Below are 15643 nucleotides of genomic sequence, written 5' to 3' on the forward strand. Positions count from 1 at the left end.
CTGAGCAATCATTCTGTTGGATTACACTCAGAAAAATGCTGGTGTGAGAAATAAACATAGTTTAGATACATAATAAGATAGAACAGATGTATAAAATGCATCTCTCAAAGAAATCCTATAGTGGCAATTGCAAATATATTTCGTATGGCATAAAAGATTGTTCAGTGAAGTGAAGAGTAGGACTGATAAAATATTTATTTAAAGTCTGTTATCTTTGAGTTTCATTTTCATTTAAAGAAATATTCCTAGCTTTCTTTCTCCACTGTTTTCATTAGGATCGTCTGAAACAGTTTCACGTGATCCTTTAATTGTTATGTCAAAAATTGAGTCAGGAGCAGAGATTAAAATACGGAGATCAATATACTCCATGCTCTGAATGCCTCACAAAAACTTAGTCTAATAAAAAAAAAAAATACTAAATCACTCTAACCAACAATGTCAAAATATTGCCCTGAGGACGGAGGTTAAATCAATTATAAAGTAGTGGCCAAAGCTCACACACTAATAACTTTGGGGGGGTGGTTACGAGTTGTTAACTGAGGTGCTCTAGTCCAATCTTCATTCGGGTGATGGCATTCTCCTGCCCTATGAAGCATAATTGCGTATGGTAATGTTCATCACTTCATTCCCAGTCCCAAATCCACTGAATAACGTTGCTGTTCACTGGTAAAGGACTCCCGGGACTCACTTCTTACCAGAGCTTCTTACATGTGTGTTATGGCTTTGGGCTAAGACAGCTCAGTCATAAATTGTCTAATATGTATTTGGCAATTACTAACTTTGTATCTGTGTGAGTGAAATATTTATAAATATAAGCCTGTTTTTGAAATAGTTGCTCCAATTCAGCAGCACACATAAGGGATACGTTTGATTACATGAGTGCTGAAAATAAGAGGCTAGTCTTTGAGAGTTTTCTTTTTTTCAATTTTTACTATCCATTTGATCTCAAATTTTCTATTTGTTTTTCTGTCTGCTCTGCAATATTTTATGTATGATATGCAACGTCAGTTGAAAGAAAAATGTAGAAATGGTCCCTGGAGCAGAACTGGACCCTGCTTTCCTGACTTCTGGGTCACATCTGGGCTTGAAGAAGGAAGTAGCTGTATTACTTGGTTCTGAGGAGGTGCAGCAGCAGAACTCCATCCTCCTCCCTGGTTCAAAATACATTTTTAGACTATAAGTACCTTCAGTGTTAAGTGACAGGTGATCAGGGGTTTGTATTGCCCTTTTGGATTTAGGTGCTTCAATTCTGCCTAAGTGTCCTGCTTTGGGTATGTAAGTCTTTTATTGGATCTAGCCCTTAGATACTAGCGAAGATTGTCACGTAAGGTTTGAATTATAAAAGCACTGGTCTGTAACGTAAAAAAGCATTTTAAGTCCTACATGAATAGTGCTGCTAGTAATCATAGATGCAACAGCGTGTATTTCTGAATTACAAAGATTAGAGAATGTGCATCTATTGCTAATGTAGATACCCATCCTAATGCCATGAAATGATCCCTGGAAATTTAATAGTAGGAAACAGGTATAATACTGGTGCTGTAGCTGCACTATTGCTGAGACTTTCATGATGATTTAGTATCCAGAATAATTAAGAAACATAATTAAAAACTGTTTTATTACATATCATAAAATTTATAGAGTTTTTGTGGATTTTCATAATCTTACCATCAGTCTTTTTTGTTAATTTTTTTTGCATCTGAAATAAAACCCAAGTTTTCTTAAACTGAGGAATGAAAAAGTAGAGCACAACTTTCTCTGTATTATTTAGTAGTTTTTCACCAGCCCCACCCTGAAGCAGATGGTAAGGATGAAGGATTCATTTTTCAAACAAACAATTTTTTTTTTCCAGGCAGAGATGTCCGTATTAACGTGCAGTGTAGCAACTCGCTTAGTTCTTATTGAATTGAAAGTTCTCACTGAAGTATCTTGGGTGAGACCATGAACTTACTGAAATCAGTGGGACTACTGACAGAAACAAGTCCAGGACAAAACCAGATCCAGGATTTAAAGCCTCTCTATCTCTAACCTGAACAGTAATGCTACCAAAACCCCTACATCGGTTGCCAGGCTGTGTAATTGCCGTGGTGTGAGAGCAGAGCGTCTGGCAGGAAGACGTACGGAAGAGATTATCACACAGTTCATGTAAAACTGCATCATCTTAGGTGCTTGAGTTCTCATACATGTAGTCACTCCTTTCTCACAGCTTCTCCTCATGACCACCTAGACTCCTGCTTTGAATTTTGAGTTTGCAGCAGCCTTACAAATGCATCTGGACTTACCCAGGTTCAAGGGGCTTTGTATGTTAACTTTCCTAAACCTGTATTTCAATCCAGAGAGCTTTGTAAACTGAATCAAATCTCTGTAAAAAGGCCTTGGCTTCCTACACGCATTTTTCTCCAGTTGTAGATGTCATTGTGCTACCTGCTGTACAAAACAAAACAGAGAGATGCTGTGGCTTACCAAGTAGTATTTGGAAGCACTCCAAGGCAAATTAACAGACCAAGCTCTAACCAGTGCTTGCCCAACCATTAGAAAACTTTGTAAGCTGTGAAAGAATGCAGTTTGCTCTGCAATTTTCTCCCTATGAAACATACAGACTAAAACCATTTTTGCAGTCAGTGGAAAATAAGACCTATCTAAATGTTCTGTATGGTTGTAGGTAGCCTCACAGTGAATGAAACGCCTCTGTGCTCTGCTTTTTCTTCCATTTAAGTGGGTGCCAAATGTAGTGCTGAGCTCGAAGGGAAGAGGAGTCAAACATTAATTATTCCCTGGCCACCCAGAGGGGGAAAAACACTGGTGTCTAGAAATTAAGCAGCATTTGCTTGATGTTTCTGTAAATCAATTCTACTCAATAGGTGTTTTTTCTTCTTTTTCCTAGAGGGGGATGTGTTGTGCCTCAAATCAGACAGTACTTTTCAAAAAGTACTTCCTTACTGAACTGATTGACTAACTTACAAATCTGTAGTTAACCAAAACAAACCGGGCTGAAAAATAGTAAGTATCCTACAGGCGTTGGGTTGCTATATAATTGGTACTATAGTTTTACACATCTTTGTTGGCTTTTCCCTTTTTATAAGTTGTTACCTTATATACATCACCCAGGTCTCTAGTAAAACCAAACTCTGCAGGTTGCTTTTGTGAGCCTTGCGCAGTTCATTATCAACGGACTTGCTTTTTACGGTTGTGAGAATCCATTACTCCAACAAGTTAGCGTAGCAAGACGTAGAGACAACGTGGTAGTCGCTTGTGGCCAGCGCAGTTCATTGCAACCTTTATTAGTTGGACATCTGCGTAACTCTTCTCCTCGGACAGTGAACGCTAGGACAGTTGAACCGAACTTCTCTCTGAAAGATGGTTAAAGGCTTGGTCGTAGTGGTATCATTACCACTACCTACCAGCTGCTTTCCAGTTACAAGAACAGGAGGAGGGCAAGCGGCTACTTATGAGGCAGCATAGTTTTACTTTCAGAATGGTGAGCCTCCCTAGCCGTTTTGTCTATGATCCAACTGAAATCTCAGGGCAAACAAATACTATAGTTACATGTAGGCAATGGAGGTTCAAAGTGGCAGCACACTTTGTCTTGCCAGCTACCACTGAGTCTGCTCCATCACCTTCTTTTCCTGCATGCATCCTGTAACAGTGGTCACTAAAAGTTGATTGTGGTTTTTTTTTGTTTTGGTTGGTTTTTGTGGGGCTTTTTTGTTTTTGTTTCTTTGTTTTTGGGGCTTTTTTTGAGGCGGGGTGTATTTTTTGAAAAACAGAACCAAAAACCTGTCCCATTTTGCAACCATCTGCTTGTTCTCTGCTACATGATGAAGAGAGAATTGCATGGTTCTTGTCAGTGGTTACATTTTTATTGTTATATAATAAACAGGTCAAATGTTCTTGCCCATTTAAAATACTTGTAGAAATAAAATGGGGTTTTTTTATTAATACATGTTAAAAACCACTGTATTGTGTAATGGGGTTAGTCATGTTTAACCACACTGTCTGTACATAGCCGATAGGTTATATTTTTTTCCTACTCCAGATCATATTCCATATTTAGGGTGTATGATTTTGAAAACACTTAGGCATGTGATTTGCCTTATACTAACAACAAGTCCTGGTGGCTGCTGTTGGCCTGGTTACATGTGAAAAGTTAGGCAAAAGCCTTCAGGATTGGGACACGTTTCAGAAAACAGGTAGTTGCTTTTTCTTGTGCAGATTTTTTCATGCTCTTTTTTGCCAGATTTTATCAGAGGAATATATATTACTCCAGTGGGAGCTTCTGGTGTTTTGAGACAAAAAGCAAGTTGCTAACGACATAACTAAACCATTTTGACAAAGTTGCAAGTGTTGTGGCAGGAACCTGTTTCTAACCAACCCGCAGATGAGTTGAGGCAGTGGCGTGTGTCGTACGTATGTTCCACACGTGGTACTCAAGGCGGTTCTCCCTGGGTTTTTCATTAAATAGCAGATATAAAGTAAATGTTTGAAGTATAAGTTGACTGCATTTGAAGCATAAGAGTGATGAAAGTGATGCATTACGTCACTGTAACATATTGACATTATCAATTATGTGTTATTAAACAGCTTAGCTAACTGAATGATTTACCTTGTGTTTAACTGCCTTTTTCAATTAAAGGTAGCAAATGCTGTAGAACTGGGGCACAGTCATAGAAACCATATATTTTCTCCTGTTAACACCAGCACTGCTGACATGCAGGTGATGGGAGTGTTGGCATTTTGCTGCAGGCTCTAATGGGCTAGTTTAAATGGTCTAAAAAAAGTGATTAATGATTAGGAACAGGACTGTTACACAAGCTTCACAGCTCTTTTCCTCAATGCGTTTCCATTTATGTCAACTAGCCGCACACTTGGGAGGTGTTATTTCAAAGTAGTCAACACAGGGTTTTTTTTCTACTGCCATTTGTTTCTATTTCATAGGTCCCTTTGGTTGGCCAGATACAGCTAGTGTTTCCTTAAAGTTGTAAGCCTCAGTGATAAGGGAGGATAATCCACAGGCTTTGTATGTCTGGTGACCAAAGTCTAAACTGTTGCACTCTACTGTAATTTCAAAACAGTGAATGCTGTCATTAACATCACTCTACTTACTCCTGTTTGGCGTATTGTGTTGGAAATAATTTAAAGGTTCCTCTCAAAGTAATTGAAGCACTTCGTCATCCAATATGTGATTCTCTTCTGCTATTCACTTCATTTTGCAGCAAGCAGTAATTTGTACATTAGTACTGCTTGTTTGTAACGGGTAACTGTCCACCCCTAAGCCCTCCCTTACATAGATGGATACACATACACATATATATTTGTTACATGTATTTCTTTGGGAAGTGAGGTCAATAAACACTACTGCAACACTTTGCCCTCCCCCCCCCCAATAATTAGCTGCCATTAGTAGGAAAAACGAGTAGTTCCAAAAGAAAATTAAAAAACAAGGTTGGAAAATCCAGCATATCACTCTTTTTAATGAACCTTAGGATGGTGAGGTATCTGGTAGATGTAATGCATTCTCTTTGGTCTTGTAAGCTGAGGCAGTATCAAACACTGAAGAGTAGTGGGGATTGAACACTCAAGGGGAAGATGCCTTGTCTTTTTTTGAAGTTTATTTCACTGTGCTAAGATCTTAGAGTTCATGGCTGAAAGTCAGCATTTGCTCTTAAGTATCATGTGAGTGAGGGGAATATATTTTCTTAAAACAGGGCATTAAGTAGTGTTTTAGTTGCTAGCATTTTGCCTTGGTATTTTGTTAGTGATCAAAGTATGAAGCTTAAGTGTTAGCTGGGTACACGTTCAACCAAGTTTTCTGAACAAGAAGCTTAAGAAAAAAGTTTATATAATAATTTGGGAGCAGAGAGGAGATGATTTAGCGTGCAGCAGTGTTGGCTCCAGCATGTATACTAGAGCCACTCTTCCGCAGAATGAAAGTTATGCCAAACTGATTTGCAGTGTCTGTAGGGGAAGAAGCAGGGCTCAAAGGTGAGCATGTCACCCAGCTGGCTTGTCCTCGAATGCGGTGCTCAAGATGGCATTGTAGCTCATCTTCCTTTTTTAATGCTATTTTTAGCCACCTTTGCCAGGAAACAAAGGCTCAGGCGGGGATGCTGGAGGTTCGTTGTGTGTGTTTGTCCCCTGGCTTCTCAGTAACTTTGACTCAGTTGATTGACTTCTGCCAAATGTAGCAAAGGGGGAAGGGCCCTAAAAGCATTATGGTCCAACCGGTTTCGTGAATAAAAGGTGTCCAGTTGGAGGAGGAAGCCACAACTCTTGTGTGGTAGGGAGTGTGGGCAGAGGGTTTTATTTAAGGTGAGAGAATCTACACTGGGGAGTGCAGTTACAAACGCCCCCATTGCTATAATGCTGTTCTAGAGATGACAAACAACTACAAACCCCATCTGTGAGAAAGCAGGCTTCATTCGTCCTGGTGCTGACACAGCCACTTGTTACTCCTGAGGGATTCTCCTCTCCTGCTTCCGCAGAGTACGTGGAGGGGGATTATTCAGGGATTTTCTTGCCTCTGTATGTGCACGGGCTGGAATATGTGTAGTTGTTACTACAGGTGTGTAAAGCTGCTTCCCTTCTTCCTCCTTATTACGATGTTTAACTTAGCAGCAGCCACTTGAATGTCTTGGTTGGTTTTTTTTTCTTTTTAGCAGAGACAGTTTCTGTCTGAAGAGTCTGCATTTCTAGTCTGCAGAGGGATCAGGGGAACATCTGCTCTGGATAGTTTGCAAGTGTTACTTATTAACTCAGGCCCCCAAAATCCGTGCAGTGTGGTGACTACTCCCAGGGCATGCTTAGCCTTGTACTTGTCTTTTGGAAGCGCGTGTTGAGGTTCATTACACACGTTTATTCTTGAGTTTTCTGCTTGGCTCGGATTCGCTACTAAGATTCTGTTCTGAACGATGGTGTAAAATACATACGTTTTTCCTTACGCATCCGCGCAGCACTTTTCCCCCTGAAGCTCATAGTAGTACTGCTTGTGGGCAGGTTTCAAAGGAACCTCATCTCCATATGGTTTTACTCGATAATCCTTTATCCACCATCTTCAGCTCTCATTCCGTTGCTTTCTTGCCTGTGGCTACGTTTCTATCTCTGCATCAATTAGCACAGTGATTTATACAACAAGCAAGCAGTTTAGAGGTAATGGTACACAATTAACATCTCATTCCACCATAAAGGGTATGCTAAATACCCCAGTCACTGCTTTCTCTGCCTGGAATTGAAATAAGTGTTTGTCCTAATTCATATGCTATCTGATGTGAAGTGGGCCTGCTTTGTACGGCACTACACCATTAATCTAATTATAGATAGCTGCAAATGAAGTGCTGTCTGAGCACAGAGACTGAAGAAAATAGCGCTTTTGTCATTTAGCATGACTCTGTGAAGCAAGATCGCACTTTACATGGCAGCATGGCAAAATGGAAATCTGAATAATATTGCTGCCTGTTGCATCTTTTCTAATTACAACAGCATTGTAAACACAACTGGGCGCTGATATAAATAGAGCTGTAGATACGCTGTCATGTGGGTTGTAGGAGAAAATCCTTAGTGTGCTGTTGTATTAAATGATGCATCCTGATTGACAGCTACCTTGAGACTGCGCTGATGGAGTTGTCAAAGCATTATGCTAACAGGCTGCCCCAGCCACTGCAGCTGTAGCAGGCTCCTCCGCTCGCAGAGCTCCCTCGCTGCTCCCTGCTCGTTTCACCTTGCTCGGCTGCATGCGAGCTCCAAGAGAAGGACATCTCCAAGCTTTCAGTCTGTACGTTTTTGATTCTGCCTGTTCAGCCTTAGTCTGAAGTGGAGGGAATATATTTTTGCATGGCTTTAACCCTTGTTAGGTTTCTCTAGAGTGTTAATTATGTATCACACAAGGAATGGAAAGTGGGAAATGTGGCTGAATTACAATTCTAATTAAGTTTCTGCTGCTGGAGTGCGTAGTATATGGTGGTGAGGCTTCTCTCTTTTTGCTTTCCCTTTTGCTGCTACTAAAGGCTCATGATTTTTGTGGCTGGTTTGGTTTGGTTTCTTTTTAACTGTCTCCGTAGCATGTTGAGTGTTTGCTCCTCCATTAGACTAAAAGTGCCGTTATTTTGTGCAGGTGTTAATGCCAGTCCTCACCACCACCCTGTGGAAGTAAATTAGCTCTAGAACTGGAAAAAAGCCTCTATGATTTGCAAAATGTCATTTATCTCCTTGTTGAGTAAGAAATCCTTGACTCGGAGAGAAGGTAGTGCCTGACACCTTCCAAGTAATATGGAATAAATACATCTTTTTCCTGTTTAGATGCCGTGGTGGAAATCTAAGCGAGGGTATGGTCACGATGTTAAAATGTGTAACGGTTGATAAAAAAGGCAGGGCGCTCATTGTGTTCAGCACTGGAACATGGCTTAGTATTGCTTTGAATGAATACTGGATAACATACTACTTGTGAATGAATCCACCATGGTCAAACCGCAGGTGACAGCAATTAAGTGACTTGAGGCAGGATGTGGATTAGGAATGTTAAAGGGAAATTACGTGGCCGCAGTTAATAAATTTCGCTGATTCAAAAAATGAGACTGTAAGGTTAGTGAAAATAATGAAGATGCACAGCAGACAGTGTCTCTACGGAAGTCTGAGCTACATAAGATTTTCACCCTTCTGACCACAAGAATGACAGAAGTTTGGAAAACATGGTTGAACATTTAGGTAAAGCATACTGAAAATCCTCATCTGGTCAGCAGTCCAAACACTGCCGAAAGTAACATAGCGGTAGTGATACATTAGATTGCTCCATAAAATCTCCAATGGAGTTTGAACATTTACAGCTTCTGGGGACACTAGTGTCAGGTGTACAGGGAAGATCATATTTAATAAACGAATGTGAGATGTAACAGAGTGCAGTTTTGAGCGTTGTACTGAAGGTTTCCAATATTCTGTTGTACACAGCAAGGGAATCATATCTGTGCAAACTACAGAACTTGTTTTTAAGTAAAGATGGGGTCAGATGTGCCCTGGCCACCTTTTTTTAGCAGCCGGTCTACTTCTTGTCTACTGTCTCGGGGGATCAGTATGGTATGTATCTACAAAAAACCTCCATAAAACCCAAGGTATAATTTTCACTGCATTTGCTTTCTCAACACCCTCCCATCCCCCCCACCCCCTTACTCTTTTGCACTGCTATTATTACGCCTTTTTGTTTTTCTCTTTTTTGTCACGGAGATTTGGTTGTAAGGGGTAGTTTTGTATTACATAAACATCCAATTCATTTAGTGGGAGAGGTATGTTACCCTTAGAAAACTATTAAGTAACATTACTTTTCCCTACTATAATTTTTGTCAACTGATTGTGGACTCCAGCAGTCCTGTGGAAGTGAAACACTTGTTTTCTATGCCACCGAAAGCTGTACGGCTCCTTTCGGGTGCCTCTTTATTAACTTTGCTTTGGCTGGCAGAATTAGGCTCTGAAACCCTGCGGAGTGGAGCAGTGGCTGGTGACAACTACTCATCATCAGAGATCCGATGGCTAGCAGATTTCCTTGCTCTGAGAATCCACCCGCAATCTATTTATGACTCCAACAGATGTTTCTTCTGGTTTAGGCCAGTGGAAACCTTCTGGTGTCTTATTTATAACCCAAGCCTTAGAGCCTTCCCCAATTTACACCCCTTCTTTCTCCCATCTCCTCCTCCTCCTTGTGAGGATAAAGGGAAAAAAACCCGAACCTTGTCCGCACTCCGTTAGTAGCATATCAAAACTTCTGCTTCATATGTTCAGCAGTGTCCTCACTGAATCAAAGGCGTAGCAGCAGTGTTAATCATGTAATGGAAAAATGTGGTATATTCTTAATTGTCTTTGTTTCAGCGTTGAAACAACTGGCAGGCGTTGTTTGGCTTGGTCTTCCAGAGAGCCTTGTGGCTCTCGCTGAGCCGCAGGCTGCACCTCGGTTAGGTGAACAGTCCCCCCTGCACCCCCCCTGCACACCTCATCCCCCAGAGACAAGAAACAGCGTTACAAAGGGACACTTAAGCGGGTATTTAGTGGGGTCCAGCCGGCAGCAGAAATACATCAAAGGTAATCTTAAAGAAGGAACCTTTCTTTGCGGCTTTGTCTTTTTATATTCTGAAAGGTCATTTGTGAACCAACTGTGCCAAAAAAGGCCTTTCCCCAGAAGTTTACTGTTGTTATTTTTTACTTTTTGATTACAGTAACTTGCTTATCCCCCAAACAGACTAAAGAACAATAAACAAATACAAAAGGAAAAGGAACAGCTCATCAATAACAAAGACCTGCGTTTTAAAGCTTTGAGTGTACTGACTCTTACATCTCACTCCAAGCAAAGCAGGAGTCCTGCAGAGAAAGGAATCTTAAAAGATACGAAAATTATAAAGATAGCAAAAACAATGTTTGGTAGGGATATTTTAACTTGGTGTGGAGAACTGAGCTTTAAAGTGCAGCGTACTGAGGAACATGGTTTTTCCCCCACTGTTGTATGTTTGGAGTGCATAGGGAATGCTGTATTTCAGTCCCCGCGAAATACCGTAACCTAGATGCAGAAGGTCTAGCCTTCACTTCAAGTTTAAATTTTGAAATTGGGCAGCTCGGAAGTGTTCTTTGTGGCTTAAAAAACTAAATGGCATCTAAACCTAATCCTTTGAAATCGTATCAAAATAGTCTCCTGCAAGAGGCAACAATACAGTCCACAAATCTAACTTATTTGTGTTCTTCCTTTTTTTTTTTCCTTTTTTTATTTTCAAACTCTGAGTACAAAGAAGACACTAACCATGGATACTGAAACTGTGCAATTTCGTGTAATTATATTCCCCCCCATAGATTTAATGAAGGACTTTTAAGTACAATTTATCTTTGATAAATAGTCCCTCTGCACAGAATGTTTATTAGATTGACAGCAGAATACACTCTGCAAGCTTTTTTTCCTTGCCACTTATGACTCAGATGAATTTTAATAGGAGTAAAAGGCTTTTATTTGCACAGTAATTTCACTTAAGGATCATATCCTTCAGAAACTGGCAGACACTTCTATGTCTTGATTGCAAAACAGACACTCAAGAGTAAAGAAACATGCATAAGATGTTATTATTTGACTTGTCACACTGCTGCAATTCTATTTGCAACTTATGTCATCAAATCTCCTGTAGGCATCACCTCCCCTCTCCCTACAGCATACACGCGAGCGTGCATACGTGCACGCGTATGCACACACGCACGCGCTTTACTTCTTCTAGAAAAAGAAACTGCAAGGAGCACACCGCATTGAATGTAGTTGCTTGTGCAGGGAGAGAACTAGCTGTATTTTGGGTTGGAAAACCTGAGTGCCGCAGTCTTAATTGTCGTGATGATGCCTGTGGGAGGCTTGGAGTTAAGGCAGCTTTTTGCATACAAAATGGTGCTGGTTTCCCTGTGCCGTATCAGTCGTAACCAAGGCACATGTTTGGGAATGGGTTCTCGAATCTTTGGGTGCCACTTACAGCTTCTGGGAATATCGTTGTGGCGTTTTATTACATTTACCGGGGCGGTGGTGGGGGATCAGTTCATTTAACCATTTGCTTGTATTTCTGATTAGAAGCAAGTATTTCTAACTGAACGGCTGCACTGTTCGTTGCACACGATCTTGTGTGTCCAACCACCATTTATGGAGGATGGTAATCCTCTGTTACGTTGTTTTAATTTGGCTTTGAAAGCTGCTTTTTAAAGATGTCATTGCAGAGTTAATCACCTTTTGCATGTATTTCTAAATACCTTGTTCTGCTCTCTACAGAAGCAGAAGGTAGAGTCCCCCTTTACCTTCGCCATAAGGATATCGGGTTTTTTCTGTCTGTAAAAATGAAAAGTAAAGACATTTTATTGCTAATAAAACAATAGCTAATTGTTTTGGAGGAGAACATACTGTTCAAAGCAAGGTGTTGAACTTTACATCAGCAAAATACACATTTGAATTGTAAATGCAGTTCATCCAATGCTTATTATTTAAAACCTTTGTTTAAATTATTGATGAAGTGCGGTGCTGGTCTTCGCTCCGTTGGCCTTGGTGAGGCAGGAGTTTCACGCAGAGACCTGCTGCCATCTACTGGCTTTCTGCATTCATTTTCAAGTGCCGTGGGACAAACGTGAAGGCCATCTGTCTGAAAGCAATGAATTGTCTGTCAAAGTGACTACAAGTTTTTAAAAACTAAAAGCCTGGAGCTGAAATTAGCGTACACGCTTAACATGTTTTCAGAAAGGTTTTGTTTAAAGGGATGCTCTCAGACACTTGAGGGTCGTCACATTCTTTTCCATTTCTAGTTGCTATAAAACATACTAGAGAAAATATTCTTTTTTCTCAAGGTAGGTAACAGCTGCTGAACAAGTTTTATTGCAGATAAAATATAGTTAGGTGATATATTTCTAAAGTGTTCCATCATTCTGCCTGTGCATGAAAAAATGGAAGTGAAATTGTTTAATATGTTCTAATTGCAAAACCTAAACAAGTTATTCACTTCAGACATTAAATACATGATAAAAATAAATGCTTAAAAAGTAAAAGTAATGTTTAAAATTAATCATGTCATTGAAAGTCTGGCAGACCTTCCCAAAAGGTCAGTTTCTAATTCAGCACAGCACTGGGAACGAATCCCTCAATACTCCTTATCCACTGAAGATAATGTGCAGTAAGCATAAGGGTATTTCTGGTTTTTCTCAAGTTTGTGTCTCTCCTCTCTACCCCCAGTTTTTAAACGAACCTGACGTTTCTTTACTGTACTTGGTTCTTTCCTTTTATGTGCTCATTGCTGCAGTTTGGGATTGCATCTTTTTCTTTCTGCATCGTGAAAATGAAACTCTGAATAAAGATTTCAAAGAGTGATTTTTAGACACTCCTGTGAAGAATAGATAACAGATGTATTATATAAAAACATGCCATAAAATAGTGCAGATTATTGACTGGAATTCACCAAGGTGCAGTTTTCTAAAACATTCCTCTTCCTATTCTTTAGTACAAATTACAAATACTGACGAAGGTTGCTGCAGAGCTGAGCAAGTACATGCCAGAGAAAGCAGCAGAGGACACCTCCAGCATTTTGAGATCTCCCATGCCTGGAGCAGTGGTGGCAGTTTCTGTCAAGCCTGGGGACACGGTAAGAAATGTGATCTATATATCTGCATTTTCATTATATATTCCACACAAATTTCTCCTTGGTGCAACTGAAACTACAGGTCACAGGTTTTATTTTTTACGTCACCTGTAGAACAAAGTGTGCTGAAGGATGTGTGCTGCTTTTCATTTGAATCATAAAAACTAATAAGGAAGCACAATTCAAATTAAACTGGCTTTAAAAGGAAAATTTTCAGCTGGGTACAAGTCCACAGCTGAAACTCAACAAATAGCTTGGTTTTGTATCACAAATGCCTTGGCAGGGGGAAAAAAATTGTGTGTGTGTGTGTATGTGCATGTAAATATATGTAAGTGTATATATGCTATTAGTGCTAGCAGGAGGGGATTGTTGATTTTCTGCCCTGAAGCAATGAAAATACTACTAAATGCAAGGGACACAGGATGGATATTTAACTTTCTTTTCCTCCCCAGCCGCCCCCCCCCCCCCCTTTTTTTTTTTTTTTTTTTTTTTTAATCCCCGTGTTAGCATTTTGCGAGACACGTGAATTTCCTGAATTGGGAATTCCATGCTGGGAATTCCCAGTCTCTTAACGGGAATCCTCTTGTACTGCAGAAGGAATAAACTTGACATACAGAAGGGCAACAGAACATGCTGTTGCTGTCTTGGGGATTTCCAGTGCTGCTTACCTCACATTGAGCTGGAAACAAATGTAAATACAGTGTTTTAGAGTTACATACAAACACCTCCTTGAACTCAAGCTTTATATGAAATTCTGCCGCATTGTATCATACATTATTTCTAAGGTCAGGGCCCTTATCTCTTATAACCATTGAAAGCAATAGAGTGATGCAGACACAGGAATATTTGAATCAGGGTTTGCAGATTAATTTTAAAGTACTGTTGTCAGTTAAATCATGCTATAGACATGTATGTGGCACTTAGATACAAACAGAAAGCTTTAGTTGCAGAGTTTATAGCAATGAAACAGAGCTTTTCTTGAGAGATCATGTAGAAATGGGATCAAGATCTCAAGTCCAAAATTAGCACTGGACTTACTATATGATGGTCATCAATCGTGCTGGTAAAGTGATCTGTTTGCTTATGTTTTTCTATTATGCCACTTTTGTTTTTAGAATACATGGATATTTCTGTCTATTTACAGAGAGAAGGGAGCCATCGTGTTAACACTGAAGATCTATAGGTGCCAATGTTCGTATTAATGAAATAATACAAATAATTTCTGAGAAAACAGAACTAAGTACAGCTGAGTAAAAATTAACAAGAGAGAAAATCTTTTAGCTTCTACACTTAGCTTTCTGGTTTTGTGATCTATGCACACACACTGTTTATACCTTTAAAACCAGCAGTATTCAATTAAAATAAATCACTATGTCATTGCATGGACAGAGAAATCTGTGATTTCTATGTCTAGGCAGTAAGAGTGGCTGAGTGAGGGAGATCTTAAGCAAATACCTTTTTTTTTTGTGAAGAATGAAGGGAAACATTTTTAAGGCAAGGACTTTGAGCCTTTTTAAATCTGTTTAGGATTTTTTTGAGAAGATAATTCTGCTAAATGTCACCAGCCTTCTTGCCCTGAAGAATAGTTCTTGTTGTCTTGAAGGAATAGAACCAGTGGAGAAGGAGGCCAGAGCTGAAGGGATTTTAAGTAAATAAAGAAATGAACCTCCGTCCAGAAATCCACAAGTGCGGTGCATCAGAGCACAAGTTGTTAAATAACATGCGGAGATTTTTTTTTGCTCTTCTCCTCTCCTGCAGCTTTTTGCTGGAGGTACTGAGTGGCAGCGCATTTGAATGGCATAATCTACGTTCTGCTGACCTGAGCTTGTCAATGCTAATTGTGTGGCTTTAATTGCAAAAACACATTTGCGTTATTGAAAGGGGTTTAACTTAAATCCTTCCTTTTCAGGACTAGTGTCAAAACGTTAAAAAAAAAAAAAAAAAAAAAAGGCGAGCCAGCGAGCGAGATGAGGGTAGCATCAGCTATCGGCACTGAATAAGCAGTGGGATGGCGTGATTCAGATTACACGTCTTGGCTGTCCGTCAGGAACCAGCTCACTCACTACAGTTGTTCAAGGCATGATGGGCAGGGAACTGTAGCTCCCTGATAAATACAGCTCTTTTTGTTGCACTGCTTGGGAAAAGTCTGATTTCTTTAGTCTGCTGGAGAAATGGAAATTTAAGTAGTTCCTGTTCTGTGTTTGCAACTGGGTTGGGCAGCTCGAATTTGCATGGCATGTGAAAACAGCACAGCTGGAAAATGGGAGAGCGTGAGGTAGTTGTCCATCCTTCCACTCGGGTGTTGCCGCTGCTAGCAATAAAGCTGCCTGGTTATTAGCTGCTCTGAGATTGTTTTCTCCTAACCGGTGGTCTATGCTAAATAGTGTTAGTGCAGCACAGTCCCTGCAACAGCGCTGCGCTCACAGAGAGATGCTCTCAGAGCGCTCAGTAGCATGGGGAGCTGGGCTGCCGTACCCCTCCTTCAGGTGTAACTTTACAAATGGTGGAGAAACTCCTAGAGAGGGACA

General features: G+C 40.2%; 1 protein-coding gene across 1 annotated transcript in view; it reads left to right on the forward strand.

The window, feature by feature from the left end:
* Positions 1 to 15643, forward strand: part of PCCA (propionyl CoA carboxylase, alpha polypeptide) — a 299399-nt gene that overhangs the window by 269940 nt on the left and 13816 nt on the right. The window contains exon 23 of the mRNA XM_009333370.1: positions 12978 to 13118. Within this exon, the coding sequence (XP_009331645.1) occupies positions 12978 to 13118 (141 nt within the window). The remainder of the gene's footprint in view (positions 1 to 12977; positions 13119 to 15643) is intronic.

Source organism: Pygoscelis adeliae, unplaced genomic scaffold (genome assembly GCF_000699105.1).
Source record: "Pygoscelis adeliae isolate BGI_AS28 unplaced genomic scaffold, ASM69910v1 Scaffold48, whole genome shotgun sequence".
Classification (NCBI taxonomy): domain Eukaryota; kingdom Metazoa; phylum Chordata; class Aves; order Sphenisciformes; family Spheniscidae; genus Pygoscelis; species Pygoscelis adeliae.